The following is a 12,541-nucleotide window of genomic DNA, read 5'->3' as shown; positions in this document are numbered from 1 at the left end:
GCAACTCTCTTTGATTCTCTCACCTGCCACTGCTGGCTGAGATGACCCCCTCCTCACAGTCCTTCTCCCTGACCACTGGGCAAAGGGGCAGGCAGTCCCCTAGTTGCCCCCTTCACACATTCTAGCGCCATTACTCTGCTTTTCTTGCCCACATGAGCACCTGCCAATTAACTTACTACCGTCTGTCTCCTGGGTTTCCCATGAGACCTTGAGGGCAGGGCCCCGTTTTCTCCTGCTCACAGCTGCATCTCCAGCACCAAGCACTAAGTATTTGTGGAATAAATGAAAAAAAAAAAAAAAAAAACCTGTGCAAAGGCCTGACATCCAAGTGCTTGCATCCTTGATGTGGTTACCGAAAGCAGTGGGCTGGGGATGTAACTCAGTGGTAGAGCAAAGCCCTGGGTTTAAACCCCAGCGCTGAAGGAAAAAAAAGAGACAGCAGGGCAGGTGTCATTTATTTATTGATTTCTTCCTGATTACTCCAGGAAGATAAGGAGGTGGGCTTAAGAATCATCTGCCCTCTTAGATGGCAAGAGCTTTTGAATTCATACAGTAAGGTGACCGCATTTGGGTCTGAACTGGAAGGACTGACCCCAGGGCCCCAGCTACACTGGTGAAGCAGTGCAACAGCAGCCCCTTTCCCAAGAACCAGTGAAGCAAGCTCTACCACAGATTGGGAAACAGGGTCCAGGCATCTCATCAGGAGATGAAGAGTCAAGAGTCTGTCACATCAGCCTGCGCTCCTAGTGGGTCACAAATCATCACCACCCTGGATGGCTTAGAAGGCTTTTACCAGAGCAGATCATAGAGTCACCAGGGCTGGAGCTGCAGGCCAGGGCAGCCCTTGTTTGCATTCTTCCTCCCAGTACAGCTTGGGGAAGAGGGGACAGCTTAGGTGAGGACCAGGGCTCCACAGACATGGGTCCAGACAGCCAGGGAATGGGCAGAAGGTCAAGAAGAAGAGAAGGTGGGGGGTACAATGACATTCAAAGACCAAGATAAGCCCAGAGACTGTGAGCTGGAGGCCAAGACAGCCAGCAGCTCAGCCCCAACCCCCAAGGCCCATTCTGGCAGAAGACTAGACTATTGCAGAAAAGTGCTTTGCCCAAGGCTGTCCAGCCCAGAACTCAGGCCGTGGGTGCCTTCCTGGTGTCTCAGTCACTGCCACTACCTCCCTGTTGAATTTCCAGGATTCCAATGCCAAGGTGGGATGCCAGAGTGTGCCCATGGCGCACATACATCTGGGGTAGGTGTGGCAGCTCGCCTAGTGCCCCTCGGAGGCAGCACTTTCTTTGCCTGAAAGAAAAGAGAGGATAGAAAGCCACTGTGAAACTGTGCCTCAGACACCAGCTGAGCTGGAAGGCCCAGAGGCCTGGGCCCTGAGAGTCTGTTTGACAGGGGACAAAGATGATGAAAGGACAGAAACACCACTCAGGCTAATCATGCACCAGGCCCTCAGAGGGTGCTCGTTTTACCCCACTGTGCTTGTGGTGTGGCATGTGCTAAAGACAACAGCCCAATTCCACAGGGTATGAAACAGAGATGAAGGGAATGGCTGGGGTCCTGGTGACAGCCAGGGAACACTGAGATGAGAACTAAAGTGTGGGGAGGAGATGGGCAGCTGCATCTTCAGACAGACTGCTGAGGCACAAGGTTCCCTGTGAGCAGGTGAGCCGCAGACAGAGGAAGCCGAGCTGGCAGAATGCATACGCAAGAACACCACCAGCAGTGGCACAGGTGTCCTGAACCGCACCAAGTACCAGGCCCGAGGGTTCTGCATCCCATGCAGCCGTTCTTATCGGCCCTGGGAAGGAGCCTCTGCCATCACAGGCACTAAACAGAGGAGGAGGCAAACTTAGAGGCTGAGAAGCAAGCCTGAGATCACGACCACAGGGACACGCAGCACATGACCCAGGTCCTCAGCTTTGCTGGCCCCAACTACTGACTATAGCTATAAGAAGGGCCAGGACTCCAGAGAAAACCCTTTGTCATACCCTCCCACAGATGCCCCCTCTAGATCACACAGAGGGAGCTAAAATTTGCAGCCACTTTTTGGGGTGACCCTGGGAAGGTTGTGGGCAGTGTGATTTGGTGCCCCTGATACTTTGCCATAGAAAGTGAACAAGCAGGGGCTGGGGATGTAGCTCAAGCGATAATGTGCTCGCCTGGCATGCGTGGGGTGCTGGGTTCGATCCTCAGCACAACATAAAAATAAAGATGTTGTGTCCACCAAAAAACTAAAAGATAAACATTTAAAAATTTTTTCTCTCTCTCTCTTTAAAAAAAAGAAAGAAAGAAAGAAGAAAAGAAAGAAAGTGAATAAGCACAGATGTGTCCTCCCTTGCCCCAGACCTCTGCAGTGTGTGTAGTTGTCCTCCAGCTGCAGAAGGTCAGCTTACCTTTAGGGATGAACTTCAGCGAGCTGCTAAATATTCAGAATCTGGATTGCCCAGGCTTGGGGCCATCGTTCAGGAATTCATGGCCCAGACCATTGCCACATCTGCCACAGGACACCTGGGAAGCCCACAAGGTAGCCATGTCAGTTCTGGCCCATCAGACAGCCCTGGTGCAAACCAGTCCTACTGTGGAAGGCTGACCTTCGTCCTGGGGGCCTAGGTAGGGAAACTGCCCTGATGCCCGCATTCCACCAGGACATTAGGCTTTCCCCAGGTATGGAGTGGCAGTCCCCTTGCTGAGGCCAGAAGCCTCAAATAGTCACCCTGGAATTCCCAAGAGTTGTGGGGGAAGCAAGGAAGGAAGATGTGACTGGTTCTCTGGCTCTCCCTGAACAAGCCCCCAACTCTGGTCACTGTCACCCACCTTCAGGGCCTGAGGTCGATTGTGCTCCGCACGCTTGGCCACACTGTCAGCGTGGATGGTCTCAGTGAATGCTGGCCATGGGGATGAGTGTGCGTACTTCGCATGGCTGGAGAAGAGCTCATAGCCACACTTGGCACACACATAGATGCCTGGAGTGTGGAGAAAGTAAAGGCAGAGAAATCTCAATGGCCGCATGATTTGGAATCTTTTAACATTTCCATTTTATGGATGAGGAAGTTGAGGCTTGGTACTATGGACATCCAGTAAGGTATGTGGCCAGGAAGAAGCCCAGGCAATCTGATAGGGACAGAGCACTCACCTCACCACACCCTGCAGAACCCACAGAGAGAGGCCCTGAGTGGTCAGCATGACCACCTGGCCCCACTCCCATTTCAGGCAGCTATCCTACTACCCAACAAAGCCCTGAACTGGACACCCACCCACTGGCCTGCTCTCCAGGGAGGAAGAAGATAGTCACAGAGAACAGGCCTCCAGCAGACAGGGAACCCAGAAAGACAGGGGCCCGGAGGACAGATTTCAACCCATCCCCAAAAGATCACTTTGTGGTGGAGAGGGCAGGGGCAGAGAAGTTTGCAAAACCGACTTGCAGATTATTTGAAGAACTCAAAACAGGAAACTCCATGGGTACTGAATCACTCCCCACCTATCTGGGGACAGCCTCCCCTGAAGTCTGTGAATTATTCAGCCTTTACCAGGAACTCAAGCAGGAAGCAAAGAACTAGAGATGCTATGGAATGGAGTTTCCCTTGGCATAGGACAAGCGGGGTCTCATAGCCAGAGGGTCTCAAGGAACAGCTTTGCCCTCATGGTCCTGTGTCACAGCTGGTCCCATAGTGCTCAGTGTCATAAGCCAGTCCCCTAGAGGATTAACACTCAACAGATCCCATACCAGGGAGGCCTGTGCCCTAGTCTTTCCTGTGGATGTGTTTTTACCAAATTAGTCCATTATCAGGAGTCCAACCAGCTAGATGAGAACTTACCAGGGCCTCTCACGGCCTGGGGCCAGGACTGAGGTTGGGGTATGCCCCAAACTACCGCATCCATTTAGTCACTTGCCAAATTTCACTGACAGCTGCCAAAAACTGCACCCCTGGATACCCAACCCTGAAGGCATGGGCAGGTGGGGGAGGACACAGACGGGCACATTTTTATTCTGTGCTTGCTCACTCTCCAGCCGAAATGGGAACCCGAACTGCCTTTGGGCTAGATAGATTTTCCATCGCGCTGTTCAGAAGACCAGTATACCCCGGCCTCCTCACCACCCGCTACACAGCTGGACCCACGGCTTCCCCCAGTTCTCCCCTGGGGTCCTCCTACTCCCAGGACCTCCGGGGTTCCTCCTCCTCGACCCCCTTGGCCTTCGATCGCTTCTCATCAGCTGCCACACACGTCCCATTCCCGGACTTGGACTCCACCACCACCCGGAGTGAGGGGACTCCCCTTCTTATGCACGCCCTCCACCCCACTCCCTCCCGGCAGGGGTGACAGGCTGGACCTGGCTGAAAGTGGTTCTGGAAAGCCTCGTTCCCGAAGAAGCTGCAGAACGACATGGCACCGCCGGGACAGCCTGAAGCTTGCAGCCCGGGACAGCCTAAAAAGCAGACTGGAGGGAGCCGGCCCGCGCCCGCCTCCCCTTCCGGAGGACCATTCACTCTGCAGCTGCCCCAGCCCCGCCCCTAAAAAGGACCAATCAGAGGGGCACCAGAATTTCGCCCGGCCCGCCTCCCGATACCCCGGCCCTTCTCGAAGACTGGCTGGATCCTGCCTTCCAGCAGGCCTCGCCCATCGGTGTCTCCTACCGACCACTCCCGACCGCTTCCCAGAAGCCCCGCCTCTGCCGCGCAAAGGCCCGCCCCGTCCCGTCCCTAAGGCCACAGAGTCACACGGCTGCAACGGGATCTTGGGGATTCAAGGGGATCTTGGAGACTCCTGCGACCAGGCTCCAGAGTGGGATGGCGATGCACCACGGACCCGCATCCCTTCGCCCTATCTCCAGAGCTAAGCCCTGAGCCACCGACCGGCCCTTCCGGCCTTTCTCGCGCCCTCAACTCTCTGAGACACTGGGAAGAGTTGACCCCGGTCTTTATTGGTCAGAACAGGCAGGTGGGGTGTGTGCATCTCAGGCCCACGTAGCTTATAAGTCTCCCGAGGTCTCTGGCTTTTCCTTTTCCAGATGCCTCTTCTGAGGGCCCTGAGGAGGACAGGAGGATTGTTAGTCACAGGAGTCTGTCCAGGGATACCGTCCAATGACTGCCCTGCTGACCCTAAAAGCCCTCCTGTGGGTAAGGCAGGGAGATGCCCTGCCAGCTCCTTCTGCACCAGTTTCCCTGGCCCAGAGGAGGAGAAATATGGAGTCTGAGCCCCCAGAGAACATGAGGGCTGAGCTCACCATGAAGGCCCTCTTCTCCTGGGCTGTCTGAAAGCGGCCATGGCCAAACTTAGAGGTGGTATCAATGAACTTGAGCTCAATATTCTCCAGGGCCCTGCGGCTGTGATGCACCAGGAGGGACTGGAAATGGGTGGGAGAGGAGGTGTCAAGGCCAGAGGGTTCCCATCCCCGCCCTTCACCTTAAATGCACACCAGGAAGGTCTTGCTCACCCCACTCCTGTCAGACCCCCGCTTTCAGCTCCCACCCCCCTACCCCACTTTGAGCAGGCTGGAGGATGGAACAGGCTAGCTGGGACAGCCCATGGGGGACAGGACCGCCTGTCCACATGCTGTGCTGACCTTCCTCAGCGTGATGACCCGCTTCTTGGTACCAGCAATGCAACCCTTCAGCATGACAAAGTCGTTGTTGACTTCCCCATAGTGGGGGAAACCACCCTGTGGGGGAGGCAAGTCAGAGGCCAGGCTAGTGAAGGGTGCTGTATTAGGAGGTGGGTGTGGCTGGAAGTCCTGGAATTCCTACACCCAGGCGAGGGGGTGACATCCTCATCCTAGATCACTAATCAGGGCAGCATCTGAGGCACATGCTAAGTTGTTTTGTGTCTTAGCTCATTTAGTGGTCTGCATTTTTGTGGGGAGAACTGAAGCTCAGAAGGTTGGATTCTCTTGCTGCAGGCTCTAGCTGCAGCCCCTTGGGCTGGGCTGGGCTCGGCTTCAGTCCACAGCAGCACTGATGCACTTCGTCCCTGTGAAGCAGCCCGAGTGCAAGCTCTTCAGAGGAGGCTTGGAGAATGAAGGAGACTGCAGGGATGGGGGCCACCAAATGGCTGCTCCCTAGTCCACTGGGCCCACATTACTGCCCACCTGGCAGGGCCATGTGCCCCCATCTGCCCGTGGGAACAGCATCCCACTGTGGGGCACAAACCTGAGCTCCTGACTGCCCCCTACATGCTCCTTGGCCAGCCTGGCCTCCCACCTCACCAGGGGTGTGATGGACTTGTCAGTCACATCGTAGCTGGTGGATGCATTGTTCTTGACCAGCTTTCCATCTTCCATGTGCAGCCCTCTGCCAATAAGGTAGATCTGCCAGGAGAAGAGGGCAAGAGGCAGGCTCTGGAACCAGGGGCATGTCCACATCCTCAGCACACGTGCTCAGACCCAGATGGGGATTTAACCATGCAGGCAGTGTCTGGGTCACGCACTCACCCACTGAGGTCTCCCAAAGCCATGGACATACCTTCTTGTTGAGCTCAGTGCGGTGGTGGTAGCCCTTCTGCCCAGCCCGTGCAATGGAGCAGCCCACGCGGGCAGGGTGCCAGGCACCAATGCAGGCCACCTTGCGTAGCCCCTTGTGGGTCTTCCGAGGCAGTTTCTTGGTATGCCAGCGGCTTGTGACCCCTGCAGATAGGAAGGGCTGGTGGCTGAGAAGCCAGTATGGTCCCTACCACGCAGCCTTTCCTGGAGACAACATCCCCTTTTGGCCCTACCTTTGACACCCCGGCCTTTGGTGACAGCAATGACATCGATGATCTCACTCTGGCTGAAAACACTGTGCACTGGCACCTGCTTCTCCAGCCGAGCCTGTGCCCAGGCCACTTTTTCAGCCACCGTGCCGCCGTTCAGCTGGATCTCCATGATATGGGCCTTCTTCTGCCGGAAGGGCAGCAGCTTCATCTGCAGGCATGGTGCAGCCTTCAGTTCCCAGAAAGGCACACTCCCTACCCACCTGCAGACAAGGCATGGCCAGCCAGGGACCCTAGGTCTTTCTGTGCCCAGCTATATGTTATATGCTGTACACTGTGGGGACAGCATGGAATGAGGCCGAGTCCCACACCCAGGGAGCCACCATCTAGTTGGGAGACAGATAAGCCAAGTCAACTATTGGAGAAGGATAGGTGCTCGGATGGACTGACATACTTCAGGAGGAGTTGTCAGGGAGGGCCTCTCTGTGGAGATCATATCAATAATCTTTCCATTAGGCAAAGATCTTAAAGTTTCTGGGGCAGAGAAAATATCATGTGCAAAGGCCCTATGGCAGGAACAAGAGTTGGTGGGACAGAAAGAAGGACGTGGCCAGAAGGTGGTAAACAGGGAGGGTAGCAGGTCCACACAAGTTGAATAGGAAGGAACTCAGCCTTTCTTCCAAGTGATGCAATCAGTCAGCAGCATCTGCTGATGCTTTGTGAGCCAGAGACTATGGGGACACACAGACCAGTTAAATCACAACATAGTGTTCAACAAATATTTGTAAAGCACCTACTGCATATGAGGCTCTGTGTGGGCCCTGGGGCCTGACAATGAATAAGGCAGGTGAGGCTCCTGCCCCATGGCCTCTGCCCAAAAGAGCTCAGGTCTGTTGATGGAGATGGGCATTAACCAACAACTCACCCATGAACTGCGGGTGTGAGAGTACCTGGGGAGAGCGTGTATTCAGTGGGCTGTGGGAGGCTCTGGAGTGGAAGGGCAACCTTTATCAGGCCTAGAAGAAACTTCCTTGAAGATAAAACACCAAGAACTATTCCAGAACAAGCCAGAGGGTGCTGGTTACCTGTCAGCCACCAAGCCAGAGCCCAGGGAAGAGCACTAATCACACACGAAGTACTAGAACCCAGAGGAGGCAGCCTGCCCTCCTAATTGGACATTTGGTGGAACACTCAGGCCCTTCAGAGAACTTTGGGGCATGGCCAATGCCCCCACAGCCCCTGGGAGGGCACTGACAGTCAGTGCCCTAGCCCTGGCTGCAGGTGTCCAGCCAGGAAGTTGGGCAGCCCTTGGCCTTGTGCCTGAGACTCTGGGTATTTTTAGGCTGACATTTGTCACAGCTCCTCAAAGCTGGAGGGGAGGGGGGCCAGGGGTGAGCTTTGCTGGGTGGGGTGGGGCTGACCTGGGAGTGGACAATGACCCGAATGACTCTGCAGTACTTCTTCATGGCGGCAAAGTCCTTCTGGAGCTGTTTCTTGCCGTCAGTATCCCGCCATCTCTTGCAGGCCTTGGTGAAGGCTTTCTTCTTGCTTTTGTGCCTGAGCCACATACAGGAGGTGCTCAGAGGCTCCAGCCAGGGTGGCCCCCAGCAGTCCTGCCCCTACCCCACCTGCAGCTCCCCAAGTAGGAAATCTCTTCCCTGAAGCTCCTGCACTGGGTCCAGTTGGTCCGAATTTAACACAGGCTGTCACCCCCGGCCTAGCTTTCCTCCTCTCCCTGTAAAGCGGGGTAACTCCCCCTCCCTGTGGTCCAGGCACCTGGATGCCACCCCAGCTGCCCCACTTCTGTGCTGCTGATCCCACTTCCAAATCAGGCACCATACCCCAGCCCTGGGCAGACATCACTTCTAACCCTCAGCAGAACTCTGGAAGGTGGAAATTATCATCCCTATTCTATAGAGGAAGAACCTGGGATTCACAGGAGTTAAAACTCTCAGATTAGGGCAAATTTTTACTGGAAACAGTAAAAACAGGACAAATAGCACTTTCTGGCCACTTGCTCTGTGCTAAGCACTGGGCACATTTCACTAGCCCTGAACTCACAGCCACCCCATCAACACAGGGACCACCCAGCCCCATCTTACAGCAGAGGAACTCAGAGGTAAGCCTCTCTGGTCCCACAGCCTGCACTGACCCTGGGGCCCAAGCTCATCATCTCCCACAGAGCCTCAGGGCTGGCCGGTGCCTGTGTCTCTAAGTTCTGGTGCACAGGACTTAGTGCATGGAAGATCTGAGGCCTGAGAGTACCTTTTTATGCACAGGAGCTTCTGGGTTGGCTGTATCCCTTTTCACCTTGGCTGCTCCGAAGCTCAGAGCAACTCTGATATTCCATCAAGTTAGCCCTGTAATTAACCCTGGGTATTATAATATTTGCTTCCTTGTTTTCCTCAATCCTGATTTCCTCTCCAGACCTTTAAAACATACTCATCCCTTACTGAAGTGAAGCACCTGCAGTTTCCTACCTTCTATTCGAAGTTGACACCTCTCCTCTTAGCCACCCACCCTCACTGTTCCAGCACAGAGCTGGTTGTGGCCCTCACCAGTCCTTGTAGAAGCGGCGGCGGCACTCATCACTGAGGTGTTCTGCAAATATGGTCTTGAAGCTCCGCAGGCCTCGAGGGGTGGCCACGTAGCCTACCACGCCCACCACAACCAGGGGTGGTGTCTCCACAATCGTCACTGCCTCCACTTCCTCCCGTTTGGAAATTTCTAGATGAGACCCAGGGACAGGATGATGAAGGAGACTTCCTGAGGCCCATGGGGAAGGGAGCAGAAGAGATGGCCACACAGGGTGGGCCAGGACAGCATGTAGCCAGTGGTTAGGGCAGCTTTCCTGCAAGGTGGGGTTGGGCCTTCTTATTTTTAATAATTTAAGTGTATTTTTATAAGTTCCAGCAAGACCTAGAAAAGTCCATGATCGAACAGATACCACTGTCTAGGCTGCCGTGCAAAAAAAAAAAAAAATACATTTTAAGAATATTTTAAAGGAAAGAAGGAATGGAGGGAGTGAGGAAGAGACCTGTGGTGGTGGGGGGGAACATGCATTGGTACTTGATGCCACCTAAAAAGATTAAGGTACTAAGTTTTGTATTATGCATACTTTGCCACAATAACAAATAAAAGAGGGCCAGGTGTGATAGCACACACGCCTGAAACCCCAGCAGCTCAGGAGGCTGGGGCAAGAGGATTACAAGTTCAAGGCCAGCCTCAGCTAAGAATTTAGTGAGATTCTGTGTAAAATTTTTAAAAGATTAAAAAGAGCTGAGGACTTATCTCAGTGGTAAGTTGCCCTGGGTCCAATACCTAGTACAGAAATAAATAAATACAAAATTAATAAGAAGGTGGGGGATGGAAAACAGATGGGTGTTATCAGGAAGGGGCAGGAGGAATATAACTGCACAGGCCACCCAAGGATCCCTCAGGGGAGGATTAAGTGGTGGGTGCCCAAATTTACCCAGGGGACAAAAGTGCATACTGTGTACCTGTTTGAGTGTGCTAGCACATGCAGAACCAGAGAAACCTAGTTTGTGGGTGATCACGTCCATGTCAGTATGGTTACTTCTTACCACTGCCTGTGAATCTACAATTATCTCAAAGCAAAACAAAGAACAGTCAGTCGGGCGCTGTGGTGCACGCCTGTAATCCTGGCACCTGGGGAGGCTGAGGCAGGAGGATCCTGAGTTCAAACCCAGCTGAAGCAACTCAGTGAGGCCTTAAGCGATTTAGTGAGACTCTGTCTCAAAATAAGATATAAAAAGGGCTAGGAGGTGGGGTTGTGGCTCAGTGGTAGAGCGCTCATCTAGCATGTGGGAGGTCCTGGGTTCAATCCTCAGCACCACATAAAAATAAATAAACAAAATAAATGTATTGTGTACAAATAAAAAATATTTTTTAAAAAAGGGGGGCTAGAGTTGTGGCTCAGGAGTGAAGTGCCCCAAAGTTCAATTCCCAGTACAAAAAGGAAAAAACAAAAAAGAACAAAGTATACATATACACAACTATATGAATATACTAAATAACAGTTGATAATATGGTCCACACATGGCCAAAAAAGTACAGATGTCCTGGCATGGCCTTGAGTCCCAGTTCCTTCACCTCAAGAAGACTAATTGGACCAGCTTCTTTCTTTCTTTCTTTTTGTGGTGGTGGTGGTTGGGGGGGGGGTACTGGGGATTGAACTCAGGAGCATTTAGCCACTGAGTTACATCCCCAGCCCAGGCTGGCCTGGAGCTTGTGCTCTTCCTGCCTCTGCCTCCCAGGTCTCTGGGACTACAGCCTACGCCACTGTGCTGGGCTGGACCGGGTTCCAGCGGCTCAGTGCTTCAGTGCACTCACTGTAACTGGAGGCAATGGCAGCACCCACCTGAGCACTGCCCGTGGCCAGGGCCTGATGAGGGGCAGCGTGAGCCCATCACAGTCCTGACCCTGCCTCCCTTCAGCAGGGCCTCATCTTTTCTGAGACTGTAGCCGCTCCTGGGATGTAGGAGCAACCCCTGGCTCCCAGCCTCTGAAGGTTCCCCCCGACCCCCACCCCCACGCATCCCCTGAAGTGACTCACTGAGGCCTGGCCGGTGCACCTCACGCAGGGTGTGGGTCATGCCCGCCTTGTAGCCCAGGAAGGCAGTGAGGTGCACAGGCTGACTGGGGTCATCCCTTGGCCACGTCTTCACCCTGCCCCGGTGCCGCCGGCTCCTCTTATGGGGCAGGAAGCCCAGGTGTCCATGCCGAGGGGCAGAGAACTTCCGGTGGGACTAGGGGCAGCAGAGTGAAGGGTGGAGATTGAGGGATGGGGCCTCCACACCCTCATCTGCCCGCCCTGGTGGGCTCAGCCTGTTGGGATCCAGGAGGGCTGGGCAGCACTGAGGCAGAGTGCTCTGGGCACAGGAGGCTACTGCCATCTCCCATCTCTTGCCCCTTCTAGGCCCAGGAGCCCAGCCTTGGCCCCTTGCTGCCTTCTCAACTGCCCATCATTACAGCCCAGAGAACTCTCCAAGCTTGGGGGAGATCTGGGGGACGCCCACCTGCCCCCCCTCCCCAGGAATGCCTGCTTATTCTTTGTTCAGGCTCCAGCCCCAGCCCACTGACCATGGTGGCCGATTCCAGAAGGCCAGGATGGGGCGTCCCCACCAGGCGCCAGAGGTCGAGTGGCAAGGCCAGGACACGTAGCAACCAGATCCCAGATTTAGCCCCTGGCACCAGCTCAGTCTTCCTCTGTGGCCAGCAGGGTCTCTTGTGCCAGGAGCAGACTGGGGCGGAGCATCAGACAGGCAGCCTGTGATGGGGATACCTGGAGCCAGGGCTGGCACCCCATTCTTCCATGTCCTGGCACTGAGTCATGACGCTCCCAGGACAAGACCAACTTGGCTTGACAGGAACAACGTACCCTAGTTGGGAGCTCCTCTAAGAAGAGCCTAGATTGTTGACAGTTTTTAGGTTTCCTGTCCTGAAGGCTATTAAGACTGAGCTGGACATAGGGGTGCGAGAGGTGGACAGGGAGGGTTGACCACATGCCCATCAAGATAGAGATTCCTTACCAGCTATCTGGGCATCCCTTAAACCAATCAAAAATGACACATAAAGTTAATCATGTAAACTAAGGCTGAGTACCACTTCCTTAGAGCTGAATGGAAAATCCCTAATTCCTTGTGCATAAGAAGTATTTAATATTTAAGTATTTAAATACTTTTCTGCCACTTCCTTTCTCCTCTTTTACACCATCTGAATCTTTTTCTTTTTAATATTTATTTTTCAATTTTTGGCGGACACAACATCTTCGTTTATATGTGGTGCTGAGGATTGAACCCTGGCCGTACGCATGCCAGGCTACCGCTTG

General features: G+C 54.0%; 2 protein-coding genes across 3 annotated transcripts; both read right to left on the bottom strand.

Annotated features, from left to right (window-relative positions):
• Positions 1-443: 443 nt before the first annotated feature.
• On the bottom strand, positions 444-4,818 carry Msrb1 (methionine sulfoxide reductase B1). Its single transcript, XM_026385269.2, has 4 exons — positions 4,337-4,818; positions 2,821-2,969; positions 2,400-2,514; positions 444-1,296 (listed from the first exon to the last, which is right to left on the bottom strand). The coding sequence occupies exons 1-4, from the start codon at positions 4,389-4,391 to the stop codon at positions 1,265-1,267; spliced, it is 351 nt and encodes a 116-aa protein (XP_026241054.1). The 5' UTR covers positions 4,392-4,818; the 3' UTR covers positions 444-1,264.
• Positions 4,819-4,906: 88 nt separating this feature from the next.
• On the bottom strand, positions 4,907-11,900 carry Rpl3l (ribosomal protein L3 like). Of its 2 annotated transcripts, XM_026385267.2 has the most exons (10): positions 11,794-11,900; positions 11,267-11,459; positions 9,249-9,417; positions 8,112-8,247; positions 6,715-6,901; positions 6,465-6,625; positions 6,209-6,310; positions 5,570-5,665; positions 5,231-5,350; positions 4,907-5,032 (listed from the first exon to the last, which is right to left on the bottom strand). In XM_026385267.2, the coding sequence occupies exons 1-10, from the start codon at positions 11,794-11,796 to the stop codon at positions 4,976-4,978; spliced, it is 1,224 nt and encodes a 407-aa protein (XP_026241052.2). In that variant the 5' UTR covers positions 11,797-11,900; the 3' UTR covers positions 4,907-4,975. The 2 variants fall into 2 exon arrangements, with proteins under 2 accessions (XP_026241052.2, XP_026241053.2); XM_026385268.2 differs by lacking the exon at positions 5,570-5,665.
• Between the last annotated feature and the right edge of the window lie 641 nt (positions 11,901-12,541).

The sequence above is a fragment of the Urocitellus parryii genome, chromosome 9 (assembly GCF_045843805.1).
Source record: "Urocitellus parryii isolate mUroPar1 chromosome 9, mUroPar1.hap1, whole genome shotgun sequence".
Lineage (NCBI taxonomy): Eukaryota > Metazoa > Chordata > Mammalia > Rodentia > Sciuridae > Urocitellus > Urocitellus parryii.
The sequence above is the reverse complement of the archived record's forward strand: the minus strand, read 5'-3'. Positions and strand labels throughout refer to the sequence as shown.

Bases quoted from the DNA above. Each gene is read 5' to 3' on its own strand.
- Rpl3l (XM_026385267.2), bottom strand. The intron at 6,626-6,714 runs GTAGGGCCAAAA...TCCTATCTGCAG, and splicing joins CAAAGGCCGGGGTGTCAAAG to GGGTCACAAGCCGCTGGCAT. The intron at 5,351-5,569 runs GTCAGCACAGCA...ACCCATTTCCAG, and splicing joins GGGTCATCACGCTGAGGAAG to TCCCTCCTGGTGCATCACAG.